Source organism: Zonotrichia leucophrys, chromosome 2, assembly GCF_028769735.1.
Source record: "Zonotrichia leucophrys gambelii isolate GWCS_2022_RI chromosome 2, RI_Zleu_2.0, whole genome shotgun sequence".
Taxonomy (NCBI): domain Eukaryota; kingdom Metazoa; phylum Chordata; class Aves; order Passeriformes; family Passerellidae; genus Zonotrichia; species Zonotrichia leucophrys.
In genome coordinates, this window is record NC_088171.1 from 142,029,472 (window position 1) to 142,055,850 (window position 26,379).

At 39.2% G+C, this 26,379-nt stretch overlaps 1 protein-coding gene across 2 annotated transcripts; it reads right to left on the reverse strand.

Moving 5' to 3' along the window:
- Window positions 1-1,967: 1,967 nt before the first annotated feature.
- Window positions 1,968-26,374, reverse strand: WASHC5 (WASH complex subunit 5). 2 transcript variants are annotated; one of them, XM_064706681.1, is made up of 29 exons: window positions 26,285-26,374; window positions 25,087-25,378; window positions 22,428-22,573; window positions 21,307-21,391; window positions 20,937-21,037; window positions 19,838-20,030; window positions 19,122-19,274; window positions 18,253-18,366; window positions 16,980-17,151; window positions 16,064-16,191; window positions 15,623-15,752; window positions 14,675-14,787; window positions 13,867-14,033; window positions 13,158-13,233; window positions 12,358-12,468; window positions 12,102-12,242; window positions 10,621-10,701; window positions 9,847-9,948; window positions 9,063-9,242; window positions 8,539-8,663; window positions 8,002-8,164; window positions 7,180-7,282; window positions 6,986-7,065; window positions 5,551-5,654; window positions 4,928-5,057; window positions 4,708-4,804; window positions 4,155-4,308; window positions 3,441-3,528; window positions 1,968-2,393 (listed from the first exon to the last, which is right to left on the reverse strand). In XM_064706681.1, the coding sequence occupies exons 2-29, from the start codon at window positions 25,270-25,272 to the stop codon at window positions 2,337-2,339; spliced, it is 3,480 nt and encodes a 1,159-aa protein (XP_064562751.1). In that variant the 5' UTR covers window positions 25,273-25,378; window positions 26,285-26,374; the 3' UTR covers window positions 1,968-2,336. The 2 variants fall into 2 exon arrangements, with proteins under 2 accessions (XP_064562751.1, XP_064562752.1); XM_064706682.1 differs by having other exon boundaries at window positions 26,216-26,337.
- Between the last annotated feature and the right edge of the window lie 5 nt (window positions 26,375-26,379).

Consider the following 26,379-nt stretch of genomic DNA (forward strand, 5'->3'; position numbering starts at 1 on the left):
CTTGGGAAGGTGATGAGACAGACCTGGAAACCATTCCCAAACATACAAAGAACAAGAAGGTGCTTGGGAGTACTCAGCATGGATTTACTAAGGGAAACCAAAACTGAACGCACTGGCTCCACAGTGGGGCCCAGGGGATCATGATGTGCACCATGATGTCTCCAGTTCCTAGAGGAGCACTCAGGGGCTGATACTGGGGCCAGAACTGTTCCGTGTCTTTGCTGTGACCAATGGACCCCCAGCAGTCTGCAGGTGATACAAACCCACGAGGAGCAGCTACAGGGCAGAGGGCTGTGCTGCCATTCAGGGGGACCTGGACAGGCTGGAGAAGTGGTTCAACACAAAGTTCATGAAGTCCAGAAACTGCTGGAAAACAACTTGGTAGACAAGTTGTTCCTGGGGAAAAGTGGTTTCCCTCTGGCTTTCCCTGGAATCCTGGGAAAAATCAATTCACTCCTGTAGCAGTGACCATCAGCTGCTGGCACATCTGCTAGCAGGTGGGGGAGATGAGACTTCTGTTGGCTCATCCCTGGCTAGAGACATCTGGGTGCTGAGCTCAGACCTGGACTGCCCTGTATGACAGACAGGGACAGACTGAAGGGCCATGGAGGCAATTAACAGCTTGGAGCCCTTGTCATATGAGGAGAGGCTGAGAGAGCTGAGACAGCTCAGCCTGGAGAAGAGGAGGCTAAAAGGGATCTTATTCATGTGGACAAATATTCAATGGATGGAGGGAGTAAAGAAGAGTGACAGTCAGAGTCAGTGGTGCACAGTGACAGGAGCCAATGGGGAAGAACTGAGACATGTGAAGTTCCATTTGAACGCAAGAAAAAACTTCTTTCTGTGTTTAGGTGGTCAAACACCTGGGCAGATCGCTCAGAGAGACTGTGGAGCCTCCATCCTAGGAATACTCAAAACTCAACTGGCTGTGGGCCTGAGCACCCTGTGCCAGCTGCCCTGCTCCAAGCAGGAGTGTGGGCTGGACAGGCCCCCAACAAGGGACTTTCCCTTGAGCTGTGGCCTCTGCCTCCTCTTTTTCAGTCTGATAATCACCAGGCTGTTTCTCTGATAGGCTAACATCCCCTGCTGGCAATTCCACAGCAGCTCCATGCAAGATAATTAAGCCAGGTGTAAAATGTTCCATGCTGTGGAAGCTTGGAAGATAAGAGGGCTTGTTGTGCATGTAGCAAGCTCTGAAAGCTGAGACAATCAAGGATTATTGTAATAACAGCCAAGGATTGTTGTGGCTGGAAAGGGGCAATAGGAGGAAGGGAAATGAGAGACAAATGTCCTTGTTCTGGCTCACGGAGATAAGCACAAGACAGTCAAGAAACTTATCTCTAGGGTGGGAAAACTTCTCTCTAAAAAAGTACTCCCACAAAGCCTGGGTGTGCACCCCAGGACACCCCATCAGCTGGACTGGTGATCTCTTTTTCTCTTTCTTCCTTCCTTTCTCTCTTTCTCTCCCTCTTTAAACCATCTTTCTTTCTCTATCCCCCTTGTCACCCCACCTTTCATCCCACTCCTTTTCCAAGCCCCACTGCTGTGTGCTCAGGCAGGAGGTCAGGGACTAACATATCAATTCCCATTCAAATGTGTAATTTACTAATAAAACTTAAGAGTTTTTGTGAACTCTCTTATTTCTGTCATTTCCTTTTGACCACAAGCATCTGTGAATCTTGGGTGCTCCCTTCACCTTAAGGCTGGGACATTGCATGTACCATGAGTTAAAATTATGTGACTAAGCATCTTGTTCCCAACATTAGAAATGTTACAGTTACATTAATATTTGTGCCTTTAATTAGCCTAACAGGACTTTTCAGCTGCAAATATTTAATTATTTTATGTCCCCTATAGAATTACACTAACTGTTTGTAGCACACAGGCAGACATCAAACCTCTTTACACTGTATATGCATTCTCACTCCTGGTTCTTTTTAAAAGAAAATTGTATTTGGAATCATCAGTCTTGGCAAACTATCCAACACCTTTATTTCCAATTTTACTGTTCATTTCTGATACAAAAGTCAAACTTCCACAGATAGTTCTTCAGAACAAAAAAATCTAAATGATTTATACATAAACAATTACATGCAGCATTTATAATGTGCAGTACAAAATGTACACTGTTTAGAGGAGATACACGCTGTGTATCATGCCAAGATTTAAACAAGGGTTATATAGGCTAGTGCTGATGGTTACATTTCACAGAGACAGCTGTAGGCACTGCCTTGAAGCAAAGAAAATACACAGTCCTGAACAGCTGTACTTGCCTCACCCTCAGGCCCCAGCTCCTCATTTCAGGTTTGGAGAAAAGCCTTGGTCCCTCTCCATATTCATAGAACAGTTCTGAATTCATCAAAAATGAAGCTTGGCACGTGGGCTTCAACAACCTGAGGGACACAGGAAGGCACAGTGGGGCACTTGCATTATCCATTTGCTGTCCATTCATCCATTACAAGCACATCAGATCCATGACTGGAGCACACACACTGCTGACCTGAGCCACCCTGGCATCAGGATGTGCTCCTGGATGTGCTCAAAGCAAGGGAGGAACAGCCCAGGCAGGGCTGGAAGGAGCTGCCAGGAGCCCAGGAACAGAGCAGGACTGGAGGAATGTTGCTGTGCTCTCTGCTGGGCTCCACAGCATCACCTGCACCTGCAGGACTGACACAGGGACCTTCCACCACACAGAACTGTGGGCTGGGAATAATGGACTGGAAGAATTACTCTCCTCATTGTGAATATTAGCTGGGAAATGGCTATTGAATGTTTACTCAAGAACCACGGAGGTACAGCCTATATATAGCAATCAGGATTATGACTTATTTTGAATACTATATATAAATAATATATCATCTTCAAATGTAGTTAATTTGCATTTAAACATGAAACAAAGTCTCTCTACAAGTAAACATTTCCCTTGTATGTCAGACAAGGAAGCTGCCTGGGAAATCAGGCTTTGGCAGGAAGTGAAGGAAAGACTGGATACAGTGTTTCACCAAAATTTGGACTTTCTAATTAGCTTCTTGCCCTGTGTTTAGAATACTGCTAAGCTTAGTATTACTTGGAAATACCTTGGAACTTCTATTTTATTTCTTTCCTTTCCAACAGCATTATACACTGAAGATTAAACTTAACAGACTGGTTTGGAACTAGCACAAAGGTGAAATCCTTTATTTATCAGTATTCACCTATTTATTCCTGTAATAATGGGACTGAACTCTACAAACCAGGGCTGCTGCATCAGCAGGACCCTGAGCTGTTGTTTGTCATGTTGGCTCATTTGTAGCACAAATGGAAGGTGTGAGTGGTGTCTCCCTGGCCAGATCCCTTCATTGGCTGAAGTGGAGTGGGAGCACACATTCCCTGCTCCTTTATCCTGGGAAAATGGTTGGGATATTTGGGGCCATATTTAGAGACATGGAATTCTTTCTTACCTTTCTTGGTAACTTGGTGTATCGAATGTAATCTTCCAGGAACATGAGGGCACCCACTACATCAGCAGGCATTTCTGGAATCTTCTGGCTAAAATTAAACCACCATGGGGATCACACTCTTACTTATCAACCACTTACTTGGATTAAATTACCTGAAAATGCCAGCCTTCAAATAACATCATTTCCACTAGGTGTCATGTGATTCCATTACAAATAGAAATAGTATTTTAATTTTCTATTTAGTAAAATATTGTTGTTATTGTCTAATGCAATCATGAAATGGTTTGGGCTGGAAGGAACCTTAAGAATCATGGAGTTACAACAGCCTTGCCATGGACAGGGACAATTTTCACTGGACCAGTTTTCTCAGGGCCCCATCCAATCTGGCCTTGAACACCTCCAGGCATAGAACATCCACCATTTCTCTGTGAAACCCGTTCCAGTGCCTCACTACCCTCATGGGAAAGAATTTCCTCCTAACATTAATCTCAATGTCCCCCCTCTTTTAGTTTAAACTATTCTCCCTTTTACTGTCCCTGTCTGACCATGTAAAAAGACCCTCTCAACTTTTTTATAAGATCCATTCAAGTGCCAAAAGACTGCAAATGTCAACTATACTCTGCTAGAACAAAAATACTGAAAAAGCAGTGCTTTTCCACTGCTGAAGTCCTCTTCACAGAGGTGATACCTGGGTAAAAAGTAAAACATGGGTACCTTGTGCACTGCTCCATCGTTGAACGAATAAACTGACCAATCAGAGCCAAAAATTGTTCTGTGTATCTTGAGTGGAACTGTTTCAACAGGGTAAGGAGCCCCAGAACCAAAGGCAGCCAGTCAATTTGATCAGCTGGCCGCTTGCACACCACTCCTGCACAGAAAAAGCCCCAAACAATACATGTTTAGAAACCAGAATATATTCTTATAGCACAGGCTAACTTATGTAATGTAGTCTTCATGGCTTTTTTTGCTGTCTCCCCTTCTGCTTGCCCACACAAAAAAAAAGTCCAAAATTAATGTACCAACTGCATGTCTTCCATGGTGAATGGCTTAATGATATTAACTGAGGCACAGGATAGAACGAGAAACCCAGGAGTCTGGATTCTGTTTCCTGCTCTATTGTATTTGGCTTAAATAGTATAACAAAACTGTCTGACCTGATAAAGTCAGGAACTGTGTATTTTCCATGCAGGTAGTTTTACTATCTTCTCTACAGATAATTTCACATAGGTTTTAATTAGATTTAGACAAACAGCAACTTACACATTACCTAAATTTCTGTTGTACTGAAGTTTGGGAAACTGAGAAATGAGGAATAGGAAGTTGACGGTGGGAAAATATGGCAGACGTTTTGTTGTTATGTAGATCTGAGGGAAAAAAAAAAGAGTAGTACAGACCTTCTAAATATTATTTTTTTTCCCAGTTAAAAAAATAGAAAGAAAAAAATAGAAAAAAGCAAACTGCACCAAGCACCAGAATGTATGCCTGACCTTATTTAATGGGTTGTGAATGCCAGCAGCTTCCAGATAAGCTGTGATTTCATATAAAAGAGTGTTGTCTTCTTTAGGATAAGGTAGTAATGGGTTCTGATAATGTGCTTCAATGTCAGCCAGTATTGCTCTAAAAGAAAAATAGATTATATTAAATAATTTTAAAAATTACCCCTGAATAAACCTTACATGATGCCATACATCATACTAATATAAAAATTTTGAAGATACAAAAGCCTCTACATGGCCACAGTCAAGAGTAAAAGACCTTTTCTGGAGTGTCTTTTTACAAACATCATATTTGATTCAAAATCAGCACCACGCATATTCTGTTTCCTTTTCTCATCTAAATGTGACTTCAGAACCAGGTATAACCAAATGCTATTAGATACTGCATGTTCAAACTAGTTACTTGCTAAGTATTTATTTTTAATGTTTTTGCTGAGTTAAAATTCAAATACTGATCAACAAAAACCTGCACACAAATCAGATGCCACATTTTGCTATCGATTTTAGATTTTGTAATTATAGATTTTTGTAATTTTAAATTTTACAGATTGCTGAGCTGATAACAATTATATCACAATGATACAAGCAGCTCTTCAGCACATTTTGCTTCTTACTTATTGAGATTTTCCAAAGCAGCAGCCAAATGCTTGGAGTCAAACCTGCAGGAATAATTTAATTGATTGGTAATCTGTCGTCTTAAAATCTGCATCTGACCAACCTGTGGACACAAACACAAAAAGGGTGGTGTGTTATACTGAATGCAATGAAGGAAGAGTGGAGCCAAGGACTGACCCCAACTGCACAGTTCACTCAGAGCACAGATGCAGTCACAGTGCCTGGAGTTTACACAGTGACAGTTCCTGGTCACAGGTACAGGCCAAGGGAAAAGGGCACTAAAAAGGTACCAGGTATAAAACCCCAGTTACTTGCTTTTCAGTGGTCAGTGAAAATGCCTCTACTCTGCTTCCCACCTCTCTGTACATCTTAGGGTCGGCACAGCAGGAGAAGAAAATATGAGAAAAGCTAATTGCAGTCAACCTTCTCCTTCCCTGGCCTTTTCTCTTCACTCCAGTAACATAAACATCCACTCTGAGAAACACTGGTCCCCATATATCATTACAGAGACAAGATAAAGAGCCAAGACAGTGGGACAGCTTGTTTAAATCTCCAGCACACAATAATGCCTTCTGTGGCAAGGCAAGTCTGGGAAGTGCTACTGGTCCCAGCTTTATCCTTGGGCATGCCATGATCACAAGGCACTGAGGGGAGGCTCATGAGTTCCTGACACTTGAACACTAACTTAGTCTCCCCAAATCAGATCTCCAGTGCCAGGCTCTGCTTTTGGTGAATGATTTCTTATGAATCTCAGTGCTCAGCACTTTGTGGAGTATGAGGTGCCCACACAAATGAAGCTCAGGAGCTCTTGCAAACCCAAGCCTGCTTCACATGTGTTGCTACATTATTTCAAGTCAATATAATACAACATAGCAAAATAGGCAGATTAAAATATCACAGAATCACAGCACCATTATGATTGGAAGAGATCCCTGAAATCATTGAGTCCAACCTACGACCAAATGCCACCTTGTGAACTAAATCCTGGCACTGAGTGCCTCATCCAGTCTGTCCTCAAACACCTGCCAGTGACTCCACACTTCCCTGGGCAGCCTGTTTCAATGTTTAACAACCTTTTTTAAGAAGAAATTCCTCCTGATGTCCAACCTCAACCTTCCCCGGTGCAGTTTGAGGCAATGTCCTCTTGCCCTGTCACTGTTACCTGGGAGAAGAGGCCAACCCTCACCTGGCTGCAGCCTCCTTTCAGAGAGTTGTAGAGAGTAGTAAGGTCCCCCCTGAGCCTCCTCTTCTCCAGGCCAAACACCCCCAGCTCCCTTAGCTGCTACTCACAGGATTTACCCTCTAGAGCCTTCACCAGCTCTGCTGCCCTTTTCTGGACACGCTCCAGCACCCCCATGTCCCTCCTGAATGGAGGGGCCAATATAACCAGAGACTCAAAAGAATTCTGGCTGACAATAAGTCACATGAACCTACCTTCATTATGGAGTCCAAATAAGCTGTCCAGATCTTCTGTGTTTTTGCAATTGCTGCAGAATAAACCTTGTTTGAATTTGCTGAGAAAAGAAGGAGGGTGAGGCATTAAAAAAAAAAAAAACAAGTAAGAAAAGAAATAAATGCAAGAGTACAAAGACAATTGCTTTCTTCCATGTTAACCAGGAAGCACTTACCTATGATTCCTTTGAGGGGACTGACAGCACTCATGAGTGCCTTTAAGGTATCTTGTACTGACCTGTCACGCAATATACTTTTCTGAAACATGCTGAGGAAATTCTAGATAAAAGAAAGAAAGAAGTAAAGTAAAATTATCACACACGCAATCTATGATTAATCTTGATGGCACTTGGAGCCACATTTTTTAAGAGCAGGGGAAGACTATTTCCATAGATAAAGACTATTTCCATAGATAAAGAGTGGAGGAATTCTGTGGTTACAATTTTGCTTTTTGGAGTTATGTTAATCAATGTTAAGACATCAAGAAGATCCCCCTTGTCAGTATCTAATATCCACTCTGGACAAGGAGTAATTCAATTTTTCAGGAAGAACTGTGTTGATACTTATTTCTCCTAAAATCTCTAACAAGGATAGAACTAGATTCTTCTCAGGAAACAAAAAATCACATAACAGGTACTAGGGAAACAGTAATTTCACAGAACTGACACCTTATGTATCATAGACCCAAACAATCTTTGTTGATATTCTAGACAGAAAAATAGAAGATGACCTGAAATCAACTTTTAAGCACACACATAGTGTACATCTTCAGAAAGCATGCCCACACAACCTGGAATTACACAGTACCATTTACTTAAGAGCACCAACTTCCATAATTTCCTCTGTAACTGAAATTCTCACTTTTGCAGTTGAACAACCATTTTTCATTTAATTTTGATTTAATTTTGCCATTTCAGTAATTAACTTTTTTTAAAAAATTATTTCATTATTAAACAATAAAGCATTGTGGCCTTGAGAAAGTGAAGTTCAAAAATTACCTGCAGCTCCTTTACAATCATGAAACACAGCAGCCTGTCTAAGCCATTGAGACCAAAGGTACCCAAGGTATCTTGGATCTCTGAGAAGAGACGACTATTGGTTACTTCCTGATGAGTTTTGATGTCATACCAGGTATTCATCTGGTCAATGTAACATGTGATTCTGAGGGAAAAAAATCAGCAAACAAATTCAGAAAAAGCTGCAGACAGTTCCTGTGATACTCTCAGTAATGAGCTACCCTTCTTAGATAGATGAGAAAGACTCTCTAAGTTTCTCCAGTGATGTTTAGCTATTCCTCTCTCCACCAGGGCTCTGTCATCCATTCCTGATTTCTCTCTCCTCCATTTAACTCACAGTTTTCCTTCTTAGACTAAAATCACCACTTTTCTAGACTAACCTTTAAAATGTACAGGATGGACTGGGTAAATCTGGTTTTACATAAAGATATAACAGCTAAGGAAAACCTATCTTTTGCATTTTGATTTGTGTACGGTGGAATTGAAGCTATCCAATGCATGGTGACACAAAGTACTTACTTTGGGTCTGTGATCCTCAGGATTTCTCTGCAAAGACGACCAATAAATGTTACGGATTCATCCACAGGTGTGAATTTTGGTATAGGAATGTGAGTAGACTGGTATATACTTTGCCAGTCTTGAATCTGAAAAATAAGTTTTACAGTAATTTGTAGTGTTCCCATTGCACCTTTTTAATTTAGAAATTTTCCTTTTGTTGAATTTAAAAGGAGCACACTGTAACACAGCATTGCAAATTACACATAGCAGAACACTATAAAAACAGAATAAAGCAAAGAGAAGAATGAATCTTATTACAAAAATATACTAAAGTATTCTATTTTGGGTACTTTTATGTACAAATAATGCAGGGGAGATGCTTATTTCAGAACGAACTGGAGGCAGTTTTACACAGTAGTTAGCACGTTCAGCTAAAGTCACAGTGGTATGAACAATGAGTACACGTGCTCCATCAGTCACAGGCTCTAACAGCCAACTCTAAAGACATTTACAACTTTTTTGTTATTTTTGGGTTTGAGTAGCACCTTTGTTCTTAAGAAGTTATTGCACTCCTGCTCCACGTTGTAGTTAATAATACGAGACACTTCCTCCTGCCAAATTTTTAACCCATATATGTTGACATAATCCTGGATATATTCAAATGATCGATGGAACCCATCCATTGTAGCTGCCATTTCCTTCAGTTTGGGCATGAGTTCACTTGGCTGGAGACAAACAACAAAAAGACAAAACCAGAAGTGTGAACATGTAGGATTCAAAGAAAATGTAAAAGGCTTCTAAATACTCTTAGAGAACAACCTCTAAATCATTTCACTGTGGTCCAACCAGATCTGAAAAGCACTGAGAAATTTATCAGTTTGGTGGTATCTGAATTAATTCTTGCTAAATATTTTTTCCTCCCACTTTTCATATTTATTTTTGCCTTCAGTGGTACTATTGATTGATCTAGGAGATTCAACAATCTGGACAGGATCAAAACAAGGAGTCACTCCTTATTTTATCATTGCCTATCAATGTTTACTTGGCTTATGTGACCTGTCAATCATCACAGACAAAGGCAGTACAGTGAATTCAGAATTGACAGGACACTTTGGAATAGAATAAAAAGATGTTTTTTAATTCTGTGTACACTTGGCAGTTCATAAACTCATTTGAACATCAAATAAAGAATTCCAAATAACCTTCAGTAGTCCAAAATTATTTTCACAAAAAGGAAATCTGTACGTAAAAGCACAAATTACTTTTTAGAAGGCAGTATAATAAAAGAGGTCCCTGCACACCCAAGATACATAAAAAAATTAAACCAACCTTGGCTCTAGGATTAAAGATGAGCCCCCTGTGAAGAGCCAGGGCCACCCGTTTTACCAGCTCCTTCCTTATTCCATCCTCTAGTAACTGTTTTGGGTCCACCTAAGAAGAAGAAGAAACACTTTTCCTATAAAGTCAGAAAGGTATAAAAAATATAAAGGATTTATTTTGTACCAAGGAAGATATTAAATACTTTGGATGAACAGGAAAGCACTGTTAACAGCACTTAACCACCAGAGCCTGTTCACGGAATAAAAAATTTACATACTTCTACTAGAGAATAAATGATTTCTTTAAGTTGAATGGCAAAGGTTTGTAGTTCCCATATTCAAATTTTGTTCATGATCCACTGAGAATGTTATACAATTCTAAGAAGCCAGTATGCATCAAGAAGTGTATGTTTCCTCAACAATACTTGCTTCTAGTTCTCAAAGATGTATCAATGCAGCCTTAATGTAAAACTGCAGGACAGATTATACCAATGGAAGAAACAGCTCTTCAGAAAAGCTTTCCAGCAGGAAAAACCTCCAATGATCACCAAGTACAGTGGATGAATCTATTAAGAATAGGGACTGTGGGCTCCTAGGAACCTGAAAAAAATATAGTTCTTATCTGGCTGCCAATTTAAGCATCACTGTTTGGAAATTTGTATGCAATTTTATATTTTCTTGTTGTTTTATTTTTCCTTGAGGTCTCATATATTGTGCTGAAATTTGTGCTAAAGTACTAATTGCCACCAAACAACCTTTTCCTATTGAAATAATGGATCATTACCTTGATGATACCAACTAAAGTAGTTTTCATCATGAGGATACCTTCAGTGAAGATTGAAATTGCATGGGTTAGCTTGGCAACCTGTAACAGAAAAAAATTCACTAAAGTAATTCAATAGATGGAAATAATTACTCTAAAAAAAATCCATGTTTCCCAGGGTAGCTTCCTGTTTTAGATTTAAATAATTTGCACTCATATACTTTCAACTTTACATCTTGTTCTACACTTACTTATAAAATTACATTTCTTTTAGTCAGATAAATAGAAGTGATTTAGCAGTAGTAAAGAACAGGTACTTCTCAGAGGCTTCAGAGGGATTACAGAAGGGAAGACCAGCCATATCTTGTGTGCACAAATATTATGGACAAAACTCTCAGCTGGTACCTTTGAGCAGGCTGGGAACACAGCTCACAGTAGTTATTCTACAATAAATCCTGCTGCCACCATGAGTCCACCTCAGTATTTCCACTGATCTAATATGGCAGCACATTCACTTGAAGTTTTACAATTATTTACAATTATTATTATCCTTATGCTCAGAGTTCAGACAAGCCAGTCTTCTGCCTTTCAGGTGTTTACAATACAAAATAGAGAAGACCCTTCACATCTACAGTTCAACAGAAACTGGAAGTGTAAACAGCTTTAGTATAATCTGTTTTCCTTTTACTGTCTCAAAATAAAACATTACTGAACACTGCCTTCTCCTTCACTCCCACCCACACACAAGCCAGACTCACTTGAAAAAGTCTCATGGGGGAGTTTAAACCTAATGTTCAGGACTGAACATCAGCTTAATCAGAGATCACAGCTTGTTTGCAGAAAACACCTAACAAGTGAGCACTTTGGCAAAATTTCCAGGGAAAACCTGGCATCCTAACTGATTATTAGATTTTTTGGGGGATAGACTCACTGATCTGCTCAGGTTTTTGTGTCACATCTTCCTCTACTGAAAATAAAACCACATAATTTTAATGTTTGCTCACTCTTCCAGACTGGTTACAATGCAGAAGAAACACCAGAGACAAAATAAGCAACAGCAGCTTTATCTGGGTAAATCAACGTGCCTCCATCCTCTTGTCATTTGAGAGCAGCAAAAAGCTTAACCTTGCCGGCTTATTCAGTCTTTGACCTTCTCCTCTTGGAACAAGAATGGTAAATGTGGAGGGCTTCATTCCAGACTCAGGTTTTCATCCTCTCCAATAAATAAATACATATTTATGCTCATTTAGAAATTTACTTAGATTTTTTCCCTCTCCTTTTTTAAAAGATCAAAAATTTAAACTTCTACAAACAGAAGCTCAAAAGTTACTCATCTGTTCTTGTGAAACATAAGGTATGCTCACAATAACACCCATCAGTTTAAGTCAACAAATGTAACTTCATTGTTAAACTGTAACTCTATGGAGCTTTAAGATTTAAACTTAGGTTAAAGTTGGCCACCTAGAAGGTCTGCTTTTCAGAATTCCCTGTTTTAACAGCACCTCATATCGTGGTCCCAGCTGAGCGTAATCTCGTAGCTTGTCCTTATCAAGGCGAGTAGGCACTTCAATAATATCGTGAGTCTGGAGCTTTATGATTTTGAGAAGAGATGTAAACATGCTTTCTGGAATTATCTGTAGAACCTTTGTAAATGAGACAAGAAACACTCACAGTCAGTAAATTCTCATTAAGAAAATAATCCTCAATTCAAAAAAAAATAATTAGAGAACAAAGCAATGATGCCTTATAAGCACCAACCTTTCTCACATAGGAGACCAGCTCTCCAGAGTAATACTGGGACACACTGAGGAGGTCGGGACTGTTCGCTTGATTGATGCGGAGAAGTGGCAAATCAAGAGCAGAAGCAAGCTAGAAATAAAGTTAACACTTTAACTTCACGTTTGTTTTTCTGAGGAAACTTATATGCTAAAATTCTCTTGCTCAGGCTCTTATCCTACAACTCAAAGTACTAGATTCTTCCTAAGGAGCAGTGTTATACCAGGCTTTCCAAGAAAAAAAAGTCAAAGAAGTCCAACAGTCCGTCAGGCTACCTTCTCTAAGATGGTTAAAATCTAAACAGCTGCATGGGACATTTCAGTTGTAATTTTATATTCCCACTCACACTAATCCCTATTCTTATTTCTACAGATGACATTTTCATCTGAAACTAGAGCTTCATCAACCGACAAAGGGAACAGAGAACATAAGTTTTTAAATTCCTTCAGCCTGCTCTGATCCACATGCAGAAGATCCCATCTGTGCACCAATGCCTCCAGAAAACAGCTGTAATGAGTAGAGGCTGGACAAGAGACTTACTTGCTTAACAGCAGGAATGCAATTGCTGCATTATAAAAACATGCATAACCTGGTTTTATTTTCATTAAAACTAACCTTAATTTAATTTAATAGTAAGGTAATTTAATACTGTCTAAAAAAACTAGACATAGGAGATGCTGGTAAAAGGAAGTCTTAACTGACTTCAGAGCTTAAGGCCTTTTAAACAAACTGCTTGAATTGAGCTGCAGTGTTCAAGTACATTCAGTGTTGTTCATACTTACCTTTAGAAAAGTGGCTCTGAGTTTAGTTACCATTGATGGACTGACTCTTATGCTGTCTTGCATAATAGATGTAAAGCTGGGGCAGGAAACAAACAAAACAAATCAGCTTCTTCCCCTGGAACTGTTATTTTCAACTGTTTAATTCTATGTCAACAGCACCAGTGTAATGTGTAAATGGCACAGGAGATCACTAACAAAATTCAATAAAGGAGGATTTAGGTCTGAAGAGATACTGGTTAGAAAATCCCTGTATGAAAAAGGGGAGATGGGACAAAAGATGAAACAACAGGGAGTGTGAACAGCCATGGCAATGAAGCAGCAGCTCAGCAAAATCCCACCATAGAAACAGAGTTCTTGAGCATTAGTATTTCCTCATTTGTATTTGGCTGAAAAATTAACTCCAGTATTTTAGAGAACACTTAATAAGACTAAAAGATGGAGACAGGAGATTAACAAAGCTGTTATAGTTAGACAGGACAGACAGTAAAAAGTTACACTATCACTTAACCTGCAGTTAACAACCTGAGAAGGATGTATGTTAATGCATTCAAGCTGCTTATAATTCAGTATACTCAACAACTCACAGAACAATGCTTCAAGACTGTTTGAAAATTGGCATGTTGATAGTCTTAATAACATTTATGCACGTGATTTCCCACAAGTTTTACAAATGGTCACTGACTGGAAGAAAAAGCTCATGCTAACATACCTGTCAATTAATTGCCAAGCATAGGAAAGATCACCAACTATCTGCATGGTGATCAAGACCTCTTCTTTAATGTTGATAGTTCGGATCATCTGATGGAGAAATTTGCGGGTGTCAGCCAGAAACTGGCAAACTTGCAGGTTACTTTCCAGCTGGTGAAATTCTTGGACCTATATTTAAAACACAAACAAATAAAACTCATAAAAGGACTCTTATTTGTTGTTTTCGATTCATCTTTAAGGACAGCAATACAAACAGAATCAGTAAACTGACATATTACTTCTGGATGCTAGTAGCAGTAAAACACTTAAATCCTGGCCTGTAATAGAGTGTATTAACAATAAATTTCACAACGTTATTAAAGGAAGTGTACTGTGAAACATCACTCTGAGTACTCTTTCATATCCTGGAAATAGAAGAAGCACACACAAAAAAAATACAGATTTTTTTTAAAATTTTGCCTTTTAAATCAATCTTTCTAATTTCAAATGAATTTATTTTCAGAATTTCTAAAAAGGGAGTAGTATTGCCAAATAATTTTAAACACTGAATTAATGTCTTTGAAGAAACCGACAAGCCCTCAGCTACAGGTAGCATGACCTTGCATACTATATCCTTATTTTACAATACCAAGGTTTATACAAAACTCCTGCTCACTGTAGATATGTAACAGCAAACATCAAATAGATTTCAACAGTTGTTAAAATTCAAATCTGTTCTGCATCTCTGCTATCAGAAGTCAGTACATGTGTAAAAACTGCTGCTGTTCCAGAAGAACAAGGTCATTTATCTCAAAATGTCTTTGCCATACCTCTTCCAAAGCCTGTATTAGCTGCACAGTTTTTCTGCCTGCTGCAGTGGAATCATCATAGTTCAGAGACATTATTTGCTTGGAGATTTCTCTGAACCAAGCCTGGAGATTTTCTATGAAAAATTAAGAAAAAAAAATAAAAATAAGACCTCTGCATATATGATAGGCATCAAAAATGCAGGGAACTTGCTAGTCAAAAGAAAAAAAGCTATACACACAGGAGATTATTTTTACAAGTTCTTATTTCACTGGTACATTTATAGTCTTTCAACATGTACACTTGTAAAGCGGCAAATGCTCAGGTAAATTTCACATGCAACATTAAAAACACCTACCAACATAAATGGGCATTAAAAAATCTTATTTTCATAAGTTCAAGAGAAAAAAAATAGGTGTTTCAAAAAACAGTGCAAGGAATTTGGAAAGAAGCACAGATTCCACTTTTAAGTCCTTAGAGAACTAGAAGAATACCACTCAGTGTAGAGGACAAATAAAAGACGGTTTTCTTCTTTTAAAAAATGGTGATACAATTGAAATCCAGGTTACAGCCAGGGAAAGAATTAGGGAAGAGGTTAAACCATCCCTAAATTTAATGGGCATGGTCTTCTCACTCCTTTGTACATAGAACGTGGTAATGTGACCTCCATTATACATACAGAAGTGAACTGATATTTTATAGTTTTAACTGGTATATATAAATAAATGAATGAAAAATAGTTCTAAAAATAGGGCCACCTAAATATTAGATACCTAAATATTGCTTACATATGGAATATGTGCAGAAAACCTAAACAAGGCAAGAGCTACAGAAACCTCTTTGGCAGTTGAGGGACATGAAAATTGTTCCTATATTATCACTATTAGACTCATGTATTTTATTTTGGTATCACTTTAGAAATATAAATTGAAATAACTTTTTTCCCTCATAGTACAATTTTTAATATTTACCATTTTTCTCCACTCTAGTAAGAGGTTTAACTCCTGAGAAGACATCAGCAAGCTCAGTCATCCTTTCAGATCCCTCTTTTTTATAGTTCTCCCATTTTGCTTGTTTTTCTGACAGCATCTGCTTGAACATCTACTGAAACCCAAAGCATTTGGTTTACAAAACTGGCAAGGAGGCATATCACAATAGATGAAATAAAATACTTAAAACAGATGGAACCGACTAAGTGATTACTACAGAACTTCAAGATCCTGACAGAATATTAAAAATAAAATTAAAAATATTAAGCAATAGAGACAGTGGGATGTACATACAGTGACAGAAGCATACTGAATTTTATAGAACAGTACAATGCAGATTTTTTGATTTTTAGTCACTTTTAAAAATACCTAGTGATTTTTCAGGTTAGAGATCTTAGAAGACTCTGGTTAGCAGCACATTACCTCTTTTAAAATGAATTCAAATTGAGCTGTATCCAGAAGAAGCTGGAAAAGGATCCTGGAATTGTACCTTGAGTCTGTTAAAATTTGATCCTTTATCTGGCGGAGACGTTTGTTATTTGGATCACAAGCTGAAAATGGAAAGACAACATTTCTCCACTGTTACACGGAATTTGGCCAAATTTTTCAATCTTTGTAAATACATTCTTTTTTAACAGTTTGAAGGCAAAAAAATTTTGCTCTGGTATGTAAATCCCCACTTGTTTTCCATTTACATTGACTAACTTTTCCTTTGAATAGAATATAATTAAAGTTTCCGTGGTGCTTCAGCCTTCTTAAGACTTCTGCAGGCTTCTGAAACTAAATGTGAATTTAGTTCCTCTGATCAAGAAGACCCAAGATCAGTATTTCTAAAACCATTACAAAAATTGTATGGAGACAGAACAGAAACCCTCTTGCATATCAAGAACCCTTAAAGACAGCACAAGCATTCAAATAAGGAAATGTCTAAATAGGTCAGTTTACACACCCAAACTCACATGAGAGACATTACTCAACAGTTTCAGCTGAATTTCAGTTCAATAGAACAAAAACCTCAGTTTCAACCTGTTAATTACTAACATTGTAAGAAACTGGCCACTGCTTTCTTTTTGGAGCTAGGTAAAACTTTCAGAATTATGTTTTTCTGCAGAGTATTATTCAACAACATCGTGACTTCTACTAATTTTTGTATCCGTGTTCAGCTCACAAGAACTGAGGAAACGCACGTGCTGTTTCAGACAAGGCTTTAGGAAACTATTTGCAAAACAACAGCTCAACAATCTCCTGCAAACAGCAGAGCAAACTGCTGACTTGAACAGCAGCAGAACTGAACTTCCCCCCCCAGTGGAGCAGGACTGAGAGCCCAGCAGCGCCTTACTGGTGTCTGCAGTGTGCAGCATCAGCCAGCGGATGGCCACGTTGCAGTCTCGCAGGCAATTCAGCAGCTTGGGAATGTTGTCCAGCACCAGCTCCTCCCTCAGACAGCCCTCCTTGAGGAACTGCTGCACCTGCGTGTGCACTCGCTCCGTCACTGCAGCGTACCTGCTGGCCTTGAAACACACAAAGCCTGCATCAGTAAAGTCCTTGCCTCAAATGGACTACACCATACTCCTGAGAGCTTAGCAGGCACACAGTTAAAAAAAAGTGCTATAAAATGATTATCATTACTAGTAGGCAATATTGTACACTGCAAGTGCATGACAAAAGATGCAAGATAAAAGCAAGGTAATACTTGTATAGGATTTATATAGCTCTCAAAGTAAAGTGAGAAAGACAAGAAGTAGATGTGGCACAAGTATTTCTCACAGGTGGTCAGGGGGAAAACCCTTAGGAATAAACCTCTGGAATGACCCAAAGCGACCCAGAAGCTAAAAACAGACACATAGAGCTGGGAGAAGACTTTGATAAGCAGTTTTCCTATGTCAGAAAACACACAGCACATATGTTCCCAGAAAAAGTAGGAACATATGGCCACGTGTGTGATGTTCTAGAGTCCAGGCTACACAGGAAGCATAATGTTTCAAAAATGCAGACTTTTTATATATTCACTTAAATATTCTCTAGGAATTATTCCTAATAAATGGTACTAACATTTTATTGCCTAATGGGAAAGAAAACAAAAATCTACCACAGAACGGAGATACTTATTTGTCACTGTTGGTCATAACAAACTGAAGAACACACTGTATTTAAGAAGGCTTCTCTATATTTATTTTACAGCATGCTGTCTTTTTATACACTTTCACAAAGTTTATACCTATTCATTGGTCAGAATACAGCAACATAATCTTTACTGGAACAAGGTGGCCTGCCCCATGTTTATCTCCCTCTTTCCTTTGTTTCCAGGCTGACAGCCTTGGTAAAGTTCCTTTCAGGAGCAAAGGCAACTCTTATCAGCTCCTCTCTTTCACTAACCCCTTCTGACTCACAGACCAGCTGTGAGCCCATTCCACACTTATTATCAATTGAGTTCTACTTGGTTAACTTCTTCCCTAAAGATGAAGGAAAAATTTCTACTCGTATTCCCTAAGATTGCCAGACAATATGGTACATACACTGTAGGCAGGAAGAAAAGACCCATGCATTATTGATGTCACATACTTCAGATGCCCACACATCTTACTAAAAATACTTAATGCTGGCTTATGTACCTGCTCTTTGACATTTGAGAGATCCAGTGTGTAGTTGAGGGCAGTTTTAGCAGCTTTGTAGGGTTCCCATGCTTCTGCCAGGTTGACAGTGATTCCCATGTAAATGCTAATAACCTAAAATTGGAAGCAGAAAACAAGAAGTTGTATTTATGTTACTATTAAGAAAAAGACAAGGTTTGCATTTAGCAATATGACAGAAAGGGATATGCTGTGGCTATAAATCAGGGATAACTGAACTTTTTTGGTAGCAGTACTTCTTGGTGTACCACCTTTGGAAATCAAGACTTTGAAAGAAAAGGCACACAATTAATTAGAAGCTTTGTTCTGAACACAAGATGACAGTTCTTTCAGTAACTATATATGAAACTTATTTTTTTTCTCCATGATTTCCATGATGCTCCAAAGAAGAGCAAATTCCAGTGCTACAGAAAGAAGAAATTCTTTGCCAAGAGAGTGATGAAGCATAGCCACAGGTGTTGATAGAGGCTGCAGAGTCTTCACCTTAGACATTTCCAAAGCTAACTGGGCAAAGCCTGAGCAGCTTGATTTAGCTTTGAGGTCAATCCTGCTTTGAGGAGAAGGCTGGATTAGAAAATGCCTATAATTCCTTCCATCACACATTTTCCTGGGATTTACTTTATCTTGATGGTATTTAGAGTATAGTTGACTGAAGCATTTAAGACAATAAATTATCCAGAGTGTTTGACTTGGAGTGTTACACTCTGAACAATGTAAAATTTCCACAGAGAAGAATCTGTTCTAGCTTTAGGTTATTATGACATTTCTATAACACATACTCTAACAATAATTACAATTTTTCTTACAACATGAAATCCAGGGAACAGTTTTAAAACAGAATTTATCTTTACCCAATTATCTGGGAAGTATTTGTCCACGATCTCTCTCATTTTTGCTTGTTGAGTGTGAAGAATAGAAGGGTCAAAATACAGTATGACATAGAGCATGGCAGCCTGAGTAGCCAGGGCAGTGCTACGGTGTTCTGGTAATGGATATGCTGAAACCTGGAAAAAGTAACAAAACAAAGCTGGACATAATACTGTGCATCATAAACCGCCTGAAAATATTATGGGACACATTAAAGAGTGCAGTGCAGAGATACTATGGGGCAAGAAGTTTATTTAGGTAAGCTGGACATGCTTACTCGTGCAGCATATTTACCAGATGCATTTCCAGAGTGTAAATGTTGACTGCATAGATGTGTGCTACTTTTAACAGGCTACAGTAAGATTTTACTATGCTGTAAATGAGTCAAGCAAGACATGTCCAATCATAAGACATTAAACAAAAATGGTGCTTTTTACTGCAAGGCTGGCCAAGTACTGCAGCAGATTGCCCAGAGAGGTTCTGTGGTTTGTACCTCTGGAGATGCTCAAATCCAACTGGGTGCAGCCCAGTGCAACCTGCTCCAACTGACTGTGCTTGAACCAAGTCAGACTAGCTGACCTCAAGAGTCCCTACAACCTCTGTCACTTATTTTTTTCTGTACTTCATGGCTGAGTAATTGACCTGAGAATCAATTTGATGCTCCCCTTTCAAAGCCCTCTTTTATCTCACGGCAGCTTACCTGGTTGTAAATGTCATCTGACCGCAGGCGGCCGATAACCATGCTAATGAACGTTTCACTTATAGGAACCCTGCTGAAGTAGCTCTCAGGGTAGTTTGGAGGTCTTTTAGCTCCAGGCTGGCTCGAGTATCCAGTGCTTCGAAGCAATTTACAAACATCATCTAAATTGGAGTCAGCAGAGGATCGGGCTGCACTGTTTTACAAAAAAAGAGGAACAAAAAATGAGCTATATGACTTAGTAATCTCCTTTTCTCCCACCCCTTGTAACCACGCCCTTCTCACAAGAAAATTAACAAATACTAAAGGAGGTTTTTGATTTTTATTCCATTAATATCATGTTATAGGACACTGATGAATGTCCATACTGAAATTCCAGATAAGTGGAAAAGCACAAAGAGAAAATTAAACTTAGGAACAGAAAGAATGAGCTTTATATTCAGGGAAGAATTTGTTTCCTTTTTTTCCCCCCTTCTTTTTAAAATTTTCATTTTCTTTCTCTCCATCTCTGAATTCCCCTTGTCAATTCACTTCTGCATTGCAGAGTTAAAGAATCTCTCATTATGTATTGGGAGGCATAAACATAGCCAAAGCAGCACTTTACACGTGTGGAAGAATTTGCACTGATACTCTTTAAGCCCCCAGCTGTTATACCCTGATGCTGAGAACCTACCCTGTAAAACTTGTTCCTGATTTACTGAATAAAGCGCTACAAGAAGTCTGACTTGCAGTACATTTGTCACCTAGGTAGTCAGGACTTCTCAGAAAGTTTCCTTGCATGTTTGGGAACCTGTGACACTTTCACAGCTGGCATTTGCAGCCTAAAAGCTTTAGCTGAAAGTTTATTTGTGGACTTCAAATGTCTGTTGTAACAGAATGAAAAATCTGTTGCTCGTTTTGCAGCTGAACTTGCAAACACAGCTAAAAGCTAATGCAAGTTCTGCTGATATTCAGAGAGCTCTGCTGAATTATCTGTATAAAGTCAGTTGATGAAAAATGTGTCAGTATTTCCATTTATCTTAATTCAGTGACCTAGGTCACTGAACATACTGCAGGTTACACATCTCAGCCTTGAGTGCTCCTGTACACCAATATACACCACCTGTATCGGTAGTAGGAAACCAACATTCTTTCTCTGACTTCTCCTTCAATCTTCTGGTCAATGACTAGTAGCATGACTCCATATAAATACAGGGCTTCACACTGTTTGGGAAGGGAAAGAATGAAGAAAGAAAATCACATAAATGGTTTTGCAGCAACATTTAAAGAAAAACATGTATTGGCAAACTAACCCAACGTCAACTATGTAGTCAACACAATATGAAAAGAGGCAGCCTGAAGATTTTGGCTCTTTGTCCTCCTTGAAGTGAGTCACAGCACTTCCATACATTTGGTAAACCTACATTTTTGTCTAGCTTGGCACTTACTGAGTGGGTTAATTTTCTGCTAGTACAAAACTAGTCAATACTCACTAGAAGCTGTTTTCCATCTTCATTAAGGAGGACGGTTTCTAATGTTTGCTGAATGTAAATTCCTTCATTGAGGTCATCTAAGTATCTAGGAATCACAACAAAAACTTTGGTCATTAACTATTTTCCTCTCAAACTAAACTCAATCAGTGACATCTTCTCTGAAAGCCAACAGATGCATCAGAACATTTCCCTAGTACAAGCAGCATGGTATTTTTCATAGGATTTTTACTAAAAAATGAGAGACTGGAACCCCTAGCTAGTGCCAACCAGTTGGCAAAAGTTTCCTTCCATATCCTGATGGTGTATGTGAAAGACACTGGAGGATACCTGGCAGCTTACAGCTCATCCTCCTAATTTTGTCATGGGTGAATACAGCCTGGAAGGCTGCCATGCAATAATGTAGTAAAACTGTCATATTTTCAAGCTACCTAAGTATACCTCCTGGAAATACCATAAATTGATCTCAATTGCAATTTGGAAGGTAAAGCTAGAAATAAACTATGTTCACCTGAATTAACAGAAGATTTACTGCTATTAAAGGATTTTCCAGTAACACTACTTAATAAGTAATATCAAACATTTGATCTTTTCATATAAAGTCAATAATAAAACCAACTCTCATATTTAAGATTCTCAGTAACTTTTTCTTAGAGCATTTAATGAAGTTTTAATTTTGCTTTTTACATGTCAGATCAGCAAACTTGAGAATATGGCAACTTCACTGAAAAATTTAGATCAAGAACATAATTCCAATGAAAGTTAAAAAAAAACCCCAAACTATCTGATACTCTGTCGTGCAAGACCAAAAATAAAATGGCTTAATAATATGGATTCTTCTTTTATAAAAAAACCCACCAACTTCAGCACAATCTCTAAGATAAAAAAAACTAACTCAAATTTACAATTGAGGAATTAAGGTAGAGAGGTTAAATCTTTTCAAGTCATATATTAACCTGGTAGGGAACTGTTGGAGTAAACATTAGTGTTTACTCCAGCAACCTAAGTTTGCTGGAATATGCTTCAACACGATCATATTGGGTCTCTAAGCAAAAAGTTTCTCATTAATAAGACAAAACAATAATCTGGTCTTTGAAAATCCATATGTATTTAAGACACCTTACCTGTTTAAATCTACAATGTATTTATGTACACTCTGAAAAGCTAAATAAAATCTTGTCAAAATTTCAATGTTGTTTTCACGAAATTCTTCATCTAAATCCAGTAACTCAGGCTTGGCTTCCAGCTTGCCTTCACATGTCTCAGGCCCCTGAAAAACAAAAACTCACCTTTAGAGACAATACTTAATACTTTTTTCTCTACTTGACTTCTCTACAGTAGGACACAGACCATGTACAACCACCCCTGTGTGCAAACCAGACTTACCATTCCTTACCAAAACAAGGATCTGTAGTTTTCTAACCTAATTTATGGTAAAATATTGATTCCATAAAGATGAGTTTTACACATTGTTACAATCTGCAATGACTTTAAATATGATTTATCCAATATAACCAATGGAAAAGAATAGCCAATGCTTTCAGTAAAGCCCCAATACACCTGAAAGCACTGGGTGCTTTCTGTAGTGCTATCTCCCCAATGGGATTTTTTCCTTTACACATTTCTTCTAGTTGATTTCTCAGATAGAAACTGTAACGCTGAGGGGTCACAAAGCTTAGTACCTTCTCATACATTCAAACTGCTTGAAAATATTAGACATGTTTTTTTCCACAAACTCTACATCTAGCTCAGCACTCGTCTCCTGAATTAATGCAGAAACTTTCTCATTAACAATCATGGGGGAAAAGGATTTGGGATGAAGAACCTGACTTCTTTAAAGCAATAGTACAACTTTCCTTACCCTTTACCACTGTTATATTTCTCATAAGCACCATGCAATCTTACCATCACCAACTAAATGAAAATAATGCTAAAGTTTAATTGGAAGTATTATTAGAATTTAATTGAAAATATCCAACTGACAATTTGAGTTTTAAAAAGTATTCTTCTGCTTCTCTTTATGTGCAAAATATCTACATAAAACAAAGAATAAAAGCAGATGCCAAACTGCCATTGAAGTTCAAATGGACAAAGTAAATAGTTTCAACTTTTCAAATCTCAAATCTCTCCTCATAAAGTAATTTTAAGAATTGTGTATTGTCCTAGATTGCAAGGCAATGTGTATTCTATTTGCCATCTGTTAGAGGTGGGGCAGTTATCTTCTGTTAATTGGGCAGTTTTCTTCATCTCTTCCACAAACCAATCCTCCCTTGGGGGGGACATCTGCAGTTAATGTGCCAGTGAGTGTCCCTGTATGGCTGGTAAAAACTACAGCATCCCATGGTGAGATGCTCCACCCAGGGGGAGGAGCCAAGCATTGCTACCTGGATATAATCTCAGATTTTGGGACACCAGGGCAGCCATTCCATTGGATTCCCAGAGGTGCAGCTGTCTCTTCCACTGGATCTTCAGAGGAAGACTGATCCTTCTACAGGATCACTGCTCCAGCAGAACCACACCTGCCACTCCAGGAGAACTGCAGCCACCATTCCAATTGGACTGCTACCAACACCCTCACCCACAGGGTGTCAGGCTGTATTCTGACTCTGTCAGTGTTGTTTTGTTTCACTGTTGTTTTGTTTTATTTTTATTTTCTTCCCTAATAAAGAACTGTTATTCCTGGTTCTATATCTTTACCTGGGAGCCCCCCTTAATTTCAAATTTATAACAATTTGGAGGGAGGGGGTTTACATTTTCCATTTTAGGGGAGGCTCCTGCCTTCCTTAGCATACACCTGTCTTTTCAAACCAAGACATAGAAGGGGTATATGGGATATACAGAAGGGGTGCATTTGCAGTAAAAATATCTATAAATTCTCTAATCTCTGCTTTATCAGTATGACTTCTGTGGATTTATTTGGTTTTAACAGCACACTTATGCTTTCTTAACATTCATTCAAATACTGAGGCTTTAAGGATTACTGTATTTCTTACCAATTACAGCTATCTGCTGTTAAATTTTCAAGTAATTTGTGTACAAAAAAAAAGACTTCTACCAAGCACTTAGATCTAAAAGCAACTGTGAAATAATTTGTGCTCTGGATTTTCAGTATCTAAGCCTCACCGAGCCTGAAATTTACAACTTTTACTACAATGAAATTGAATCAAATTTTAGAAGTGCCTCCCTTACTTTATTATTACAATTTCTTGCATTGTACAGTCCAAATAAAGTCAGATTACACAGTCTCTGTTGTTCCTTCTTAATCATGCTGGAAAATGACAGAGGGAACTTAGTACTGCAAGCCTAATTCTGAAAGGGAAATAAGGGCTTTCATGGACACTTCTCCTTGACTTATTTATTTATTTATTCAGCCCATGTGACAAGTCCAGAGGAAGAACAATCACAGCACTGTCAGCCAGGAAAGCAGAAAGCAGTTTTCATGGCTGCAAAGAATAAGCTACAGATTAAAAGAAGAAAGATGGGCATACTGCCCACGGCACTGCTCTGAAGGAAAACAACCAACCATGCAGGCTCAGAACCTGCTGGAGGAAGGTTAATTTAGTGCTCCTGCAGGAATTACTACTACTACTACCTCCCCAGAATCCAATACTCACATTTTATATAACTGGTATCTATCAAAATTCACAGGCCAGATGACTCATCAAACATTTTGGAAAATGTAGTAGTAATAAACACAATAGTCAGGAATGGCTGTTTCACAACCCAAAACATCCTCATGTGGGACAGCAATGCTTTAAGTAGTTGAACAATAAAAGGATTTACCTTGAAATAACTGAAATCAAATATGATGTCTCCATACTTCTGCTGATCAGCTTTGTCCTTTAGCCTGAAAACACCAGGAATAAATTCGGAAAGTCTCAGAAGTTCTGCAATGATGGCATTTCCACAGGAAACAATCCGAAGAATTGCCTGACCACAGAGATTGTTTTCAGCCAGAAAATCCACCATTGTGGAGCTGGATGTGACAGAGCAGCAGAAATTCTGATTCTGATCCTTACTCTAGGTTACTGCAAGCAGAAATCCTGATGAAGAAACCAGCTGCGCCATTAATAACCTGTAAAAACAAACCCACACACATCCAGAGTGGTTTATATTCATGTTTTTAGTAGTTTAATTTGTGGATATTTAAGCACACTCTCCAATCTTTCAAATTATGAAATCTAAATTATCCACAGCTTTATAAAATGAAACAAATGCACAGAATTAATTTTCAGCATGTACACTGAGTTTGAGAAGTGACCTGTGTGAGCAGGCAAGGGAAGTGTGATGATCTGGAGAGCAGCTGAAGAACACTACTGAAAAACAAACAGTCACAAATAGCGAAGCAATTATGACCAGGAGAGGAGACTGGGCCCAAGGAAAGCAAAACCACTTCACAAAATGTGTTTTTAAGAGCCCTTTTAAAAGTGCACGCGAAGTGATCATAATGGGTTTTAGTAATAAGGAAAACTTTCTTAGGAGATGGAAATGACACAGCTCCCTTCCTTCCTTTATTGCTGAAGGACGAGCTTCCATGCTGTGCTTGCGTTTCCTGCTCAGTTTCATTCGTTCCCCCGTTTCCTGCGGGACACGGCGTGCAGCACCAAAAATAAGCGTCCGTGCTTCGGAAACATTTACGGGAAGTTGTGACCAGGCTTGACTTTTCAGCAAACACTTCCCGAACCACCGCGATACATTTCAGATGACAGCGACCTGTCCCAAGACAGTTCCGACCCAGAACGAGCGCCCGGAGCCCTCCCAGGTCCCCAGTGCCGCGGCAAGCTCGGCTCTGCTCCACAGTGCGCACAGCGGGCCCCGGACAGGCAGCGGCCGGACAGGCTCCGAACCCGCTCCGCTCCGGTCCGGTCCTGTCTCGTCCCGTCCCCTCCCCTCCCCTCCCCTCCGAACTCACGGTTTGCGCCCGGGCGGCCCCGCTCCCTCAGCGGCTCCCGCCGGCGCCCGCCCCGCCCAGCGCGCTCACCTTGCCCCGGCAGCGCCCGCGGGCAGGGACAGCGGCGGCTGCGGGCACAGAGGATGGAGGGAGGGTGGGAAAAATGGGAGGGAGACGGCGGCGCT

Coding starts and splice junctions, on each gene's coding strand:
- WASHC5 (XM_064706681.1), bottom strand. CDS start 25,272: ATGGTGGATTTTCTGGCTGAAAACAATCTCTGTGGTCAGGCAATTCTT. Junction 12,243..12,357: donor TGGTCTCCTATGTGAGAAAG/GTTGGTGCTTAT, acceptor TCATTTACAAAG/GTTCTACAGATAATTCCAGA. Junction 8,165..8,538: donor CTGAGGATCACAGACCCAAA/GTAAGTACTTTG, acceptor TTTTTCCCTCAG/AATCACATGTTACATTGACC.